The 15,086-nt window shown below is 38.7% G+C and overlaps 2 protein-coding genes across 3 annotated transcripts; both read left to right on the top strand.

Annotated features, from left to right (window-relative positions):
* The first annotated feature begins 1,122 nt into the window (after positions 1 to 1,122).
* Positions 1,123 to 3,525, top strand: LOC137743237 (uncharacterized). The gene is made up of 2 exons (XM_068483114.1): positions 1,123 to 2,886; positions 3,397 to 3,525. The coding sequence occupies exons 1-2, from the start codon at positions 1,132 to 1,134 to the stop codon at positions 3,523 to 3,525; spliced, it is 1,884 nt and encodes a 627-aa protein (XP_068339215.1). The 5' UTR covers positions 1,123 to 1,131.
* Positions 3,526 to 7,197: 3,672 nt separating this feature from the next.
* LOC137741949 (ETHYLENE INSENSITIVE 3-like 3 protein) lies at positions 7,198 to 11,528 on the top strand. Of its 2 annotated transcripts, none has more exons than XM_068481653.1 (3): positions 7,198 to 7,602; positions 8,194 to 10,015; positions 10,959 to 11,528. In XM_068481653.1, the coding sequence occupies exons 1-2, from the start codon at positions 7,568 to 7,570 to the stop codon at positions 9,980 to 9,982; spliced, it is 1,824 nt and encodes a 607-aa protein (XP_068337754.1). In that variant the 5' UTR covers positions 7,198 to 7,567; the 3' UTR covers positions 9,983 to 10,015; positions 10,959 to 11,528. The 2 variants fall into 2 exon arrangements, with proteins under 2 accessions (XP_068337754.1, XP_068337753.1); XM_068481652.1 differs by lacking the exon at positions 10,959 to 11,528 and adding an exon at positions 10,231 to 10,510.
* Positions 11,529 to 15,086: the final 3,558 nt, after the last annotated feature.

Raw genomic sequence — 15,086 nt, forward strand, 5'->3', positions numbered from 1 at the left:
CTTGTGATGGAACTTCCCGAATCTCAGCACTTGGTGATCTGGTCTTTCCAACTTCTGGCTCTTGTTTACGTTGCTTTTATGCTCTCTATTCCCGCCTACTTATCAGTATCTGCTTTTATGAAATGCGTCTCAGCCACCCATGCATTGGTAGAAGGAATTCCCTATTTAGATTATTTGATCCTTCTGACGTTTGCTCCCCTTGCTTGGATCTTATGCATACTTTCTACCTGTGTTTCAATTGCTTTCTTGGGGAACTCTTTCTTAAAACCAAACTATGCCCTGAACCCCGAGGTTTCCATCTGGTCAGTGGATTTTGTTAAGTGGTGGGCTCTTTACAAGGCCCACGAAGTTGCTTCGAAAGTTTTGGCAGAGCATCTGCGAGGAACCATGTTCCTCAAGTATTGGTTCGAGATGCTTGGAGCTAGGATTGGATCCTCAGTTTTTCTTGATACAGTTGACATAACAGACCCGTCTCTAGTTTCGATTGGAGATGGAGCTGTGATCGCAGAAGGGGCTTTGATTCAAAGTCATGAAGTGAAGAATGGAGTATTAAGCTTCCTCCCAATAAGAATTGGCCAAAACTCGTCAGTTGGTCCCTACGCGGTTGTCCAAAAGGGAACAATTTTGGGAGAAGACCTTGAAGTAATGGCCTTGCAAAAATCTGGAGGCAAATCTGCTGCCGAGGCTACAAATCTTCAAAATGTAAGTGTCCTTTCTTCTGCATGTTTATCCAACCATCATGAATTCTAATCTTTTTTCTGAATCATGATTAGATTTTCCTTAACTTGTAATTATTTTGGAATTAATTTTTTTTATTTCCTTAGATATTTGACGTACAACACGGCTATATAGTTTATTTTTATTAATTCGTGAACGCTTTTCATGCAATGAAACTTAGAAACTAATATCAACTCAATACTTTTCTTATACATGATTCAGGGTAAAATGCTGCCAAATGTTACAAAGGAAACTGAAGATGGGGTTGTTTACCAGTTCATAGGAATCTACATAGTTGGGTTGCTTGGTACTCTTTCAGCTTCTATTGTGTACTTGGTCTACATTTGGATGTCTCAGAAGCCTCTTTCCCCTCAAGAATTTGCATTTGCTTGCTTATTTGGGGCCTTTCACTGGATGCCTTACACCGTCATAGCATATGCCACCATGTTTTCTAATGTCCCATTAGGCATAATTTACTCATCCATCTCAATGGCAGTTGCTTATTTGGCTTATGGCATAGTACTCAGCTTCCTCACAGCCGCCTTGACCCGTCTTATTTCTAGTAACCAAGGGAAAAAGACAACCCATTTTAGAATGTGGCTTTGCCACCGAATCACCATTGCCTGCCACCACAGATTTGCCAAGCTTCTGTCTGGAACCGAAGCGTTCTGCATGTACATGCGCCTTCTCGGTGCAGAGGTTGGGAAACATTGTTCTATCAGGGCCATCAACCCAATTTCAGACCCGAAATTGATTTCACTCGGTTCTGGCGTCCATCTTGGTGATTTCAGTCGGATCATTGCTGGGTATTATTCCTCCCATGGGCTTGTTAGTGGGAAAGTTGAGGTGCATGATAATTCAGTAGTTGGGAGTGAAAGTTTGGTCCTTCCTGGTTCAATTCTTCAGAAAGATGTTATTCTTGGTGCATTGTCAGTAGCACCGGTGAATTCAGTGCTCCAAGCGGGTGGTGTTTACATTGGGTCTCAAACTCCAATGATGATCAAGAACACCATGCATTCGTTGGAGGATAGAATAGAAGAGATGGACATGAAATATAAGAAAATTGTTGGTAACCTTGCTGCAAATTTGGCTGCCACAACTCTGAAGGTTAAGTCAAGATATTTCCATCGAATTGGTGTTAGTGGGAAGGGAACCTTGAAGATATATGACAACATCAAAGGCTTGCCAGACCACAAAATCTTCTACCCAGGAAAGAGCTACCCTGTCATAGTTCGGCATAGCAACAGCTTGAGTGCTGATGATGATGCAAGGATTGATGCGCGGGGTGCAGCTATAAGAATACTTTCAGATGAAAGTAGTGAGTCTTCACTCTTTGACCTGACACTGAAGACAGGAAAGGCATTCTACGCCCGCACAATTGCAGATTTTGCAACATGGCTTGTCTGTGGGCTTCCTGCACGGGAAGAGTATGTTAAGCGAACGCCACATGTGCGTGATGCAGTATGGACTTCCTTGCGCCATGCAAACTCATATGTTGAACTACATTATTACTCAAATATCTGCAGGCTGTTCCGGTTCGAAGATGGACAAGAAATGTATGTCAAGTTCAAGTTGAGGCCTTCTGATGAGAATATTAGTGAGGAAGCTGGTAAGGTGGAGCCAATTGGAATTCTTCCACCCGATACAGGTGCAATTCCGAGGAGTGATAATGATACTCGTCCTCTACTTTTCCTTGCTAAAGATTTCCAAAGCCGTGTGAATGCTGAAGGAGTCCGTTATATTTTCCAGTTACAGGTCCGGCCAGTTCCACGTGATGAAGCTGCCCGGGACATTGCACTTGACTGCACCAAACCATGGAGTGAGTCTGAGTTCCCATATATTGATGTTGGAGAGGTTAACATCAACCATAATCTATCTGCAGAACAATCAGAACAGTTGAACTTTAATCCATTTCTACGATGCCCTGAAGTGGATGTCATCCGAGCTTCATCATGCTCCCAGAGTGCTTCGATTGATCATGGACGTTCATTGATCTATGAGATATGCCAGCACCTGAGGAACGGTGCACCCCTTCCAGAGGCTTGGAAAATCTTCCTAGAGCAGTCCGATGTCAAAGTAGACCTTTCGGGTTGTCCAATGGCAGTATCATTGATGAAGAAAGATGCGCAAAAAGTGACGTTGGAAAGAACTTTGTTTCAGGCTCTATGGGCCACTTTTGCTCAACCTCTACTACAAACAGTGCTGCCTCATTTCCTGCTGGCATTAGTAATCTACGCTCCTTTGAACTGGACTCTGCACATGAACAATACTCAAAAAATCGCTCTACATTGGTTGTTTCCATTGTTTTGGGTTTCTTCTGGTCTTTTGGCTGGATTAGCTTGCGTTGTGGCTAAATGGTTACTAGTCGGAAAGAAGAAAGAAGGCGAAACTGTGCACATTTGGAGCATAGGGGTCTTTTTGGACATTACATGGCAAGCATTTAGAACCCTAGTTGGGAGCTATTTCGCAGAAATGACAAGCGGGTCAATTTTCTTCGTTCTGTGGATGAAGCTTATGGGTTCGGAGATTGAGCTGGACCAAAGCGCTTACGTAGACAGCATGGGAGCGTTGTTAAACCCGGAAATGGTGGAGATTGAGAGAGGCGGGTGTGTGGGACGAGAAGCTCTCTTGTTTGGACACATATATGAAGGTGATGAGGGGAAAGTGAAGTTTGGAAAGATCAGTGTAGGAGAAGGTGGGTTTGTAGGGAGTAGAGCAATAGCAATGCCCGGAGTGAGAGTGGAAGTTGGGGGAAGTCTTAGTGCTCTCTCGCTTGCCATGAAAGAAGAAATTATCATGTCAAGGTGAAAAGGGTTTGATGCAATTTCGTATATTTAATATTTATACCATGATAAATAAAAAGTTGCAACACTTTGTTGCCTACATTTCATGCAAATCTGGCTGGAAATTTTTTGAAAATGTTTCAGCTCAATTGAAATAAAATTATTAATTTTAGACCTGGCAACATGTCGAGTTTTACAGTGATCCTCATGTATGAAAGTTTTCTTAGAAACCTGATCCGTTAGCTTTTGTGTCTAATATATATAAGCTCAAGCTTATTGGCAAATTTTACATGTCATGTTGTGTTTCACCTCGTTTTCTCATCTTTCTTGTCAACCAAAACACAAAACATAATAAATAACAGAATAATATCAAGTGTAATATATACAACATGATGTGGGATTGCAACATGACTCCGATCCAAGTTACAATTTCCATCAATATATGTATGGGTGGATTTGTGGCACTACATTTATTTTGACACATATTTTTGTGGGCTTACTCTGTAATAAATTTCAAAATGATTTGAACCGTCTGTCTTTTATTTTTTCTCTCAAAGATCATGTCTACCAAAGTCACCTAAATCCAAAACTATATCATAGTTAGATCAAGTGCTTTAAGGTTTCTTTGCAAAACCGTATTCGTCAATTTCCTTCACTATAGATGAATATTTTAATAGTTCGGATCATTGACATACATTACGAAGTTATCCTCGTAAAAACGTATGTACAAAATTGTGTAAAAAACGATACCGTGAATCCGCCCACATATATAAATACGTGTATGTAGCAATTAGCATGTGTCCCCATCTACCAAATTGGAATGTCCGAAAGCAACCCATGGGTCAAATTGGTACAGGAATATTATCAATCTCTGAATAATGAATTCAAAATGGGACTTGATGCTTTCCGACCTCAATTAGCATGTATCACCCTGCATGCTAGAAAACGACTATTGGATACACCATATTTTAGTGGGTAACATTTGATTATTTTGTGGAAGAGGCACATTTTGTGGTTGGTGGCCTTAAGCCTAGTTTGATACCGTGGTGATTCTGAAAAAAAGTAGGTATAGAAAAAGCTGGGAGCTTTGGTAAACATTCAGCTTCGGCTTTTTTTTTACAGTTTTGGATGAAAAAAAGCCAAAAACACAAAATTGCAAAACCAACTCTTTTTCACATCTGTTTTATATAAAAGTTTATCAAACACTATAATACTGTTTTTTTTTCTTTCAAAAGCACTTTTACAAAAAAGTTTACCAAACATTCTACTGCTTTATTTCACAGCTATTTATGTCACATCCCGGCTCGGGGCGGACCACTTCCCGGGTCCGCTCCACCACCGTAGCACGATATTGTCCGCTTTGAGCCCCGACCACTCCCTCACGGTTTTGTTTCTGGGAACTCACACGAGAACTTCCCGATGGGTCACCCATCGGGGGAATGCTCTCGCACGCTACTCGCTTAACTTCGGAGTTCCTGCAGAACCCGAAGCCAATGAGCTCCCCAAAGGCCTTGTGCTAGGTAGGGATGGGAATATACATATAAGGATCACTCCTCTGGGTGATGTGGGATGTCACAGTTTATTCTCACAACATAGCAGAAACAGTTTTTTTTTCAAAGCACAAAAATATCAAATCAACCCTAAATCTTCTAATTTTATAAAAGATTATTATAATTAATTGAATAAAATGATTTTAAAGCCCCACTAGTTTGGTTCTCAGTAATAGTGGTCTCCATCAACTCCAACCAATGGTGAATGACTAATTAGCAAGCAGTGGATTGCAATGGTTGTCAGAGTATTTTTTTTGTTTTCATGTCACTGTGTTTTGCTTCGCCCTTTCTTAGGCCTTCCACAGTAATTTAAATGGGTTTAATTCGTATATATAGGAATCATGCACCTTAAATTTGCTCCACAAGGATTCTTTTCGGATCTGCAAATTGTGTCTATTCATTGTACATAATTAAACATGAACAGTACTTGATGAAAACCGATCGCACAATATATGACGAATTGACACGATTTGAGGTCTCAAGAATCATCACAAATAGGATTCGGAGAGGATCCTTGTGGAGTAAGTGCCCTCCTCGACAAATTTAAGACCACTTTTATAAATAGTTAAGGGGTCATTTGATAACCATCGATGCTGAATAATTATCAAACAAAAAATTAAAAATAAAATGGTTATTAAACGGTTCCTGAGGAAATACTATGAGCAAGTAGTACTAAATTGTATAAAATAAAAAAAATAAAAAATAAAAAAAATAAAAACTACTACACCGATGCCAAAAGTATGCTAATATGGTGGTCATTGTTTTGATTTAGTTAAAGTATGTTCATTTTTTACTCAGATGAAAATATGCTTGATATTGATTTTATAAAATACACTAAGGCACTGTTTGGCACATTGGATAGTACTAATAATACGGAGTACGATATTTAGTGTCTGTTTGGATTAAATAACCACTCGATTAAATAATCCGACGCCACCTCCTTTATCGGGCTAATACCCGCTTAGTTATACCACCCAAAACCTCGATATTTTTTAGTCGGGTGGAAACACTTCTCTCTCGCTCTCTCCATCCCGCATCGCTTGCTCTCTAATCTGAATCTCAAGTTCTTCTCCTCCTCCTCCTCCTCCTCCTCCTTCTCTGTTCCGCCCTCCTGCAACTTCTCCTCCTCCTCCTACTCTGATCACTGCGAATGGCGTAAGCGGAGGAAAGAGGACAATCATGATGGACTAACTAAACTCAAATGGGAGAAGCAAAGTGCTTCTGCAAAGTGAAGAAACAACACCCTAGAAAAAGAAAAATAAACCTATAAGTATCAATTTTTATGTTAAAATATTAATATTTTGAATTCCTTTTATCCGGTATAATACCAAATATAGTATAAATAATATGGTTATTAATCTGATACTGCACCAAATGTTCGATTAATTTAGTCAGTACTATTCGGTGGCTATTAATTTAATTAGTACTATTCGGTGGCTATTTATTCTATCCGACAGAAATAGTCAGTACAATCTGAATTGCTAAACGAGACCTAACTGAACACCATAATGTTATCTGATTGTAAATACTAACAAGTGTTTCTCTTTAACATAATTTCTCTCTATCCGGACTTTGAATATGTAATTTCCTTTCTTGGGGCACCACTAAGATAATTACTATTGATCATGCATGTAGACTAAATCCACGGACAAATACATCCAGCTATTTTTTTTCAATATTTTTTTGGTTAAATTTGTTAACTTCATTGTATGGTTAATATATCCTTACATATTATGAACTTCTTGAAAAATCTTTTAAAAAATGTTGTGTCACAATAACAAAAGAAATTGAAGGAAAAAACGTCAAAATGCAGACAGAATTATGTCAAATCTTAGAGAGTAACGCAAGCTACGTTTCTCTCTTACGCCATATTTTTTAGTGTATTAGTATATGGTTCGGTATATAAAGTATAATAATACAATTAGTTGAATTTTTTTAAAAAAAATTTTAACTTTTTATATTATAACATTGAATGTACCAAATTATGTTTCTGACACACTGAAAAAAAATTCTCTTTATCTTCTCCAAAAGGAGTCAACTGCTAAAGACAAAAACCCCTCCTAGGCACTTACGAAATCAAACAAAACGAAGGTCATCCACAAAATAATAATTTCGTAGACGCGATGCAGAGGATCGCAGCCTCTGTGTTGGCAACTCAGAGGAGTTCTCATCCATTTGTGACACCTTTTTTGTTCGATTTTTCGGCCGCCGAGCAATTCCCAATTCGCTACTCGCACTTTAGCATCTCATCACTTTCTCTCTCTAAAGAAATGTACTCTCTCTCTTCTCTTTTAATTTTGCGTTGAATTTTTTGCCCTTTTAATTATCGGTACAGAAATTTCCAGCCATTTTCTTTGCAATCGATCCCTTTTAGGGATTCAATTCCCCCATTTGGATTCACCCTTCAATCCCTTATATTCTCAGCTTCTTCTGAGAAGAGAGGGAATTCAGTAACAGAAAAGAAGAAGAAGAAAAAGAAAAGCTCAGATTTTTTGGGTTTGTGCAAATTTAGATTGGATGGGTGACGTTGGAGAGATTGGACCTGATATTAGGTAAGATTTCCGAATAATTTTTTTTTTGGGTTTCAAGTTTTTTGAGTTTTTGGTGTGCCCAGTAATTCAGTTTTATTGGGGTTTCTGTAAATTTCACTGTTTTATTAATTTCATAATTTTTTTTTATCATGATTTTGATCATTAGTCTCTATGAATTGTTTGCATGTTGATCAAAATTTGTTGTATTTAACTTTATGGGGAATTGGTGATGTGGGTTTTTTTTTATATGTTCTCTCTGTGAGATTTTGGATTATATAATGTTAGTTTCATTTGTTGTAATCTAATTGCTGTAGGAATTGCTAGAGGTAAATCATTGAAAAAGATGGGTTTTTTTTTTTTTTTTTTTGGAGAAATATTGGATTGTTATCATTTCCCAAGTTTTGTTTGGCTGCTGAGAAAGTGGGGGAAAAAATAGAAGAGAGTCTACTTTACCAAGACTAATACAGCTGATTGACTTTGATTGCTAAAGAATCAATTTTTCGATTCAATTTCTTGCCATCAAGTTTCTCAGCAGCCGAGCACAGTGGGTTTTTGTAGTTTTGCTGATTGGAGCAATTTTTTTTTATTTTATTTTTTTATTGCTAATGACAGTTCGGATATAGAAGAAGACTTGAGGTGCGATAATATTGCGGAGAAAGATGTCAGTGACGAAGAGATTGAAGCGGAAGATTTGGAGAGGCGAATGTGGAAGGATCGAATTAAGCTCAAAAGGCTTAAAGAAAGACAGAAACTTGAAGCTCAACAAGCTGCTGAAAAGCAGAAGCCAAAGCAGACCACTGATCAGGCTAGGAGAAAGAAAATGTCAAGAGCACAAGATGGGATTCTTAAGTATATGTTGAAGCTGATGGAAGTGTGCAAAGCTCGTGGTTTTGTGTATGGTATCATTCCTGAGAAGGGCAAGCCAGTGAGCGGTGCTTCAGATAACATCAGGGCTTGGTGGAAAGAAAAGGTGAAGTTCGATAAGAATGGTCCTGCAGCCATAGCCAAGCATGAAGCGGAGTGTCTTGCCATGAGTGATGCAGATAATAATCGAAATGGGAATTCTCAAAGCATCCTCCAAGATCTACAAGATGCAACTCTTGGTTCTCTATTGTCTTCTTTGATGCAACACTGTGACCCCCCTCAAAGGAAGTATCCATTAGAAAAGGGAGCTCCACCACCTTGGTGGCCGACAGGAAATGAAGATTGGTGGGTGAAACTAGGGTTAGTCCATGGTCAGATTCCTCCTTATAAGAAGCCACACGACCTAAAGAAGATGTGGAAAGTTGGAGTGTTAACAGCTGTGATAAAGCATATGTCACCTGATATTGCAAAGATAAGGAGGCATGTTCGCCAGTCAAAATGCTTACAGGATAAGATGACAGCAAAGGAAAGTGCAATTTGGTTAGGGGTTTTAAGCCGAGAAGAATCCCTCATTCGGCAGCCTAGTAGTGATAATGGGACATCTGGCATTACTGAGATGCCACAAAGTGGCCATGGCGAAAAGCAAGGTGCTGCTAGCAGTAACAGTGACTATGATGTTGATGGTACTGATGATGGGGTAGGCTCTGTTTCTTCATCCAAAGATGATAGGAGGAATCAGGTGATGGATGTGGATCCATCAAGCAATCTACACAATAATGCTCGTAATAATGTCCAAGATAAAGAGCAAGGTGAAAAGAAACCGAGGAGAAAAAGGGCACGTGTCAGAGCAAGCCCTGTTGAACGACGTCCTGCACCATCTCACAATGAGCATCTACATGTTCCACCAAGAGGTGCATTGCCTGATATAAACCACACTGATGTACAGATGATTGGACTTCAGGTTCATGAAAATCAACAGGAAAATGGTGCCATTACAACTTTACGGCCTCTGGAGAATGATCTTGATGTCCAAGAACAATTACCAGCGCCAGAGTTTAACTACTACCCTGGTGTACCTTCTGGCAATGTAATTACGACACAGGGCATGCATGTTGGTGGAACACCCTTGCTTTATCATGGGGTGCGAGATGCTGACATGCATCACGAAGATACATTTAACCAGCATCATGGAGATACATTTAACCTCTATAATCCATCAACACAATATCCCCCAAGTCATGACCGGCAGCCGCCTCAGATTGTAATGAATGAACCGCAGATTATACCAGCAGATGGAGTCCATGTACCAGTACATAGAAATGGAAGTGAAATTGCTGGAGGAGATTTTCCAAATTTTGTTCAGGACACATTTCAGAGTGAGCAAGACAGAACTGTCAATGCTAACTTTGGGTCTCCAATTGATAGCCTGTCGTTGGATTATGGATTGTTCAAAAGCCCATTCAACTTTGGAATTGACGGCACCGGTTCATTAGATGACCTTGAACTCGAAGAAATGATGGAGTACTTTGCGGCATAGTCTAATTGATCCTATATCCGCGTAGCTTAGATTGTAAGTTATTTTTCCTTCTTATATTCTACCTTATTTATAACTTGTGTTCAGAATTTGATCAAGTAATTCTTATTTCTCAATGTTTCTCATGGCATCTTGTTAATAACTAGCCTTAATAATTTGATCAACAAAGTGTTTCTCATGCTACCTTGTCTATAACTTTGTGTTCAGAATTTGATCTAGATTCTTATTGTTAATTATTATTTTCATTTTAGGGGCTGCAAAAATGTTGCATTCATTCCCCACCAGGGAATAACTCTGTCGCTGTTTGTGGGACAAATTCTCATCTGGGTTTTCTAGTTTGTGTATTCCGAGGCTTTAAGTTATGATTTTCTTTTTTTCTCGGAGCTCATACTTTTCCAAATCAGAGTGACCGGCATGATGTGATTTTGCTTTATAGTTTCCCTCAATAATCTTCAATAAGAATGAAACTGTCAGTGTAAATGAGTTGATCTGTTAGACTGGATAAATGACTAAGTTATGATAATTTCTTCAGTTATTTGCACGACATGACTTTTAATACAGCTATGCTCATAGTTACCGTCCACATATATTGATGCTCGTATTTTGTAACTGTGAGTCTACTGCATCCATTTTATTTGTTTTTCCTGCAATTTTTGTTTCACTTTCGTTTGGCGGAATGCTTTGTTCACAAAATGACTGCTTTCATATTCGTCCTTGCTCTTAGTAAGGCAGAAATGGTATATGCTATTTGTTGTAGTACCTCTGTCATAAGGAATTGAGCCTAGTTTCCCGAAAAAAAGCCGAAGGATCGAAGTTAGAAACGAATGACATTCTTTGAATTAGGATCGTAAGAAGGTAAGCAGACCAAACAATAGCATGTTAAAACACTCATCCCTTTAGTAGGACGCCGTTTTTAAGTTCAGTTGTTTTCCTGTAATTAAGATGTTCTACGCTTACTTATGGAGAAAAACTTGTGTAGAGATAGGCGGACCACGTCATCTGTAGGCCACCTCTCACAAGTCGCAACTAAACGGAACCCCCTGCATAGTGGTCCCACCTGACCCTACTCCAGTCTCAACGGCCCAGCTTTATTACGAGAGTGCCCTATGGTTAACGTGATCATGCATCCGTTGAAGACTTTCTCCAACTTATGAGAAAACTATGCTGGCTAAGACCTGATCCATCGAAAGCAGCCACGAATCAAATGAATGTCTCGGACAGTTCTACCGTTGCTTGATGATTCGAGCTTCAGCAGTTGGATTCCAAACCTAAAATCCAGGCTGATTCGATCTGTTGAAATCTGTTAGATGAGAATATTCTTCCCTTGTTCATTGATTTGGTTGGTTGTATTGATGAGAGAAAGGAGGATGAAGGTTAATATTGGGAAGTCCATCCCCTCGGTAGGATTTTGTTTCAGCATTTAATGTTTCCTTAATCAGACAGGATACAAGGTCTCCTAGCAGATTTGTGTCTTGTCTGTTTCAACACTCCGTTGACTTCCAAATGACTTTGACTAATGACAACTCTTTCTTTTTTTCTGTTTTTTTTTCTTTTTCTTCTGAAGCTGGTTAGAAATTATTTATATTTTGGGATGTTTTGTGTGTCTGGGATAAGTTTGTGCAAATCCAATTAATGCTTCATTGTGAAATCAACTCAACGTTAGATGAAAATCATGAAATGCGGCACCCTCGGGCGTTTTTTCTGTTTCATTCATCACGTGATTTGTGAAATATGAAGAAGGGTATGTGCACTAGGTCACCAAGTAGATCCTCAGACAAGTACAATTATTTGTCATTTTAATAGGAAAAATGAAGATTGTTAAAAGGATTAAAACAACTTAACTCGTATCATACCATTTTTATAAAGTAGAACAGCGTCTCGTGAATTTGAATACAGTTTCACTCCATGTATATGCACGAGTCCCGCTCCTTATGACCTTGAGAGTGTGACCAGTTACCACTCCTTATGAGATTGTGAGCATGAAGCTACCGCGATCAAGCTGAACTCCTGTAGTTTTTATCCTCATCCTACACCAAGCTCATCAATAATTTCGCTGTTCCAACTTCCGAGGTCATATGTGTAATTAAAAGTGGAAGCAACAAGACCAGTGTGATCGCCTGGGCCCCACTGGAATTCATTGGACGAAGGCAGCCCTCACACTCTCTGTCTCTCTCTTTCTCTCTCCTCTCTGCCTCTCTGTCTCTGTCCCTGTCTCTCTCTCTCTCTAAGTGGCAATGCTTTTTACGACGCCTGTCTTGTGGCAGACAGCCTCAGAGGCTCAGACTCAGACCCAGTCGTTTCCTTAATCGTGGCCTGCTCCCTCCAATACTACCCCGACACGTGTCCTTCCTCCTCACCGGGACGCCGCCACACCCACCGTACCAGGATGTACAGACCGACGCGTGTCCTACAGGTTTTCATTACGCGCCCCAGCCCAAAAGTGCGTGGATTGTGAAAAGACGACCATGCCCTCTTCCATTTTTCCATGGTTCTCTTTTTTGTGATTGCGATATTCGCAAGTATGTTTAGGGTTTATAGCAATGTGATCTTTAATATTTGATAATTGCAAAAAATAACTCTTAAAGTTACAAATTTTTGTAGAGCGATCGATGACCTATGTTTTGACCTTTGAGTGTTGACGCTTGATGAGTCACGTTGGCCACTATTCATTTGATATCGTATTTGGATTGTTAAGTTTTTTTTTTTTTTTTTTTTTTTGTGAAATCATTTCTTATTTGATTTCTATATGACATATGTTAATGCACGTGTCGTCGGACTAGATGAAGTCATGCTTATGCAAGAAAAAGAGTGAGAGAACGAAATTGCTATGTCTAAAAAGTAAAGGTTCATTTGGAAGTTAGATTGACAAAATGATCAATGGTGTAAAGATTGGTAATTTTTAGGCTCCGTTTTTTCGATTCATAAATCCTTACTAAAATGTACAAAGTCTTATTATCCAAGTGTTAAATTGGTCATTTTCATCAATCTTCGGATGAAGAAAAATTCTTTAGTCCAGATGTCTGTATAAAACGATATATAATAAGAGTAAACCCTAATTATAAAGATTTAGGATTATCTCTATTTGCAGTCGAACATACGAGACTGCACAACCAAGTGGTATGATCGTTTGCAACAAAAAAACTTTTCGTGTGTAACAGAATAATATCATCATAATTTTTTTATCGAGCGGCGATTTGGACATTTCATCCAAACATTTGTACAAAAATTGCATGTCATCGTCACCCCATCTCTTTGCGTTACCAGGCGCTGTCATAATCAGTATTTAAAATGGGCGTGTCGTACCCGTTGCAGAACGTACATTTTTCATCATCACCACCTTCTCTCTTTCTCTCTCTCTCTCTCTCTCTCTCTCTCTCTCTCTCTCTCTCCCTCCTCTGCAATTTTCTGGGATCAACAAATCAAATGGGAAAGAGTAAAGCTCAAACTTTTGCTGGGATTTCAACCTTCATACTCGTTCTAATGGTGGCTTCAATACCATTTGTCCACCCTTCTCGTAAGCCTCTCTCTCTCTCTCTCTATCCTCTCCTCTCCTCTCATCTCTCTCTCTCTCTCCCTCTCTCTCTCTCTCTCTCTCTCTCTCTCTCTCTCTCTCTCTCTCTCTCTCTAACATCCTGTTTTCAGGTCTCCAAGGAAGAACACCAATTATGGCAGGCAGAACAGGCTCAAGGGTAACAAATTTCAAAGTAAAAGTCTTTTGATAATTTCTTTGGAAAAACCCCTCTTTTCCCCCATATGTTCTTTTACACTTCTACAAAACCTATTTTCTCTCTCTACACTCACACTTTTATATTAAAAAAAAAAGTGTTATTTTTCCCTTGTTTATATTTATTTCTAATGTTTGTGGAAAGGGGATGCATATCTACGAGGCTGAGATATTTGGGAAGGGAAGAGGAGACAGAGTTTTTAAAGCTGTGGAGGACATGGCGAGGCAAGTTCCAGGTGGGCCGGACCCTCTCCACCATAACAGCAACCCCTTTGGTCCTTAAATCTCACCCACCTCTCTCTCTCTCTCTCTCTTGCTTTCAGAGAAAATGCAAGGATTTAAAATGTTGGGTTTTTTTTTCTTCTCTAATTTATTATATTTTAAGCTAATATATCAGAGGATTAGGGTTTTGTTTCTTCCTTTTGTGGGTTTCCCTTTTTATTTGTTTAAATTTAATAAGGTTTATGACTTATGAATACTGATTGGAAACATGGAAAAAAAAATGGAGCAGAAAATTAGAAGGAATGTTTTTGTGCTTGTGTCACGTTTATGGTGATTTTTCTGACTTCTGGATACAAAAACAAATTCAGTTGAGGATGAAGATGAAGATGATGAATTTGATGATGTGGGAAGGTGGGATTTTATATAACAGTAGCTTAGCTCTTGTTTTGAGCCCAATTATAAGGGAAGGGGGCCAAAATCTAGGGCTGCGCATGGCTTGGGCTTGCTTGAGTTTACATTCCAATGTTAGAATTTCTTATCGGGAAATGATTTTCGCACGTTTTTTTTAGTTCTTTTTTAGCATATTTCATATTTGATTTTCAGTTTATTCAATATAAAGGTTAGAAATAATCGGTGTGTGGGGGGGGAGAGAAAATGAGTGCGAATATTACTTCTATTATCTTTTCTTTCGTAAAATGATATACTAGGTTACTTTAATATACAAGAAGGTGATTCAAACTCGAGCACGAGGGGACGAACACACTATTATGCACACCTGTCTTAAACTACATCTGCTTTTACATTATAAACTTTAATGTTTGAATGAAAGAATCATCTTTTTTGGGTTAACACTATTCTTCATCACTGCTAGTATATGCCCACACACAAAGTGTGTGAATTTTTTTTTCTTTTTTTTTTTTAAATTGAAGGAGAGAGGAAGAGAGTGGGAGAGAGCGAGAGGTTTATTTTTTACTTTTTATTTATTTTATTTTTTAATTTAAAATAAAAATAAAAATGTTAAAATCACCTATAGGCCTTAACAAAAAAAAAAGCAAATTTTTGTTTTGTAAAATTACTTTACTGTCCTTAACCATTTTGTTGTGATAGAAGACTAAAAAGTCTTTTCACCCTCTTTTGGTTGACAAAGAGAGTTCTATTAAC

This window comes from Pyrus communis, chromosome 8, assembly GCF_963583255.1.
Source record: "Pyrus communis chromosome 8, drPyrComm1.1, whole genome shotgun sequence".
Classification (NCBI taxonomy): domain Eukaryota; kingdom Viridiplantae; phylum Streptophyta; class Magnoliopsida; order Rosales; family Rosaceae; genus Pyrus; species Pyrus communis.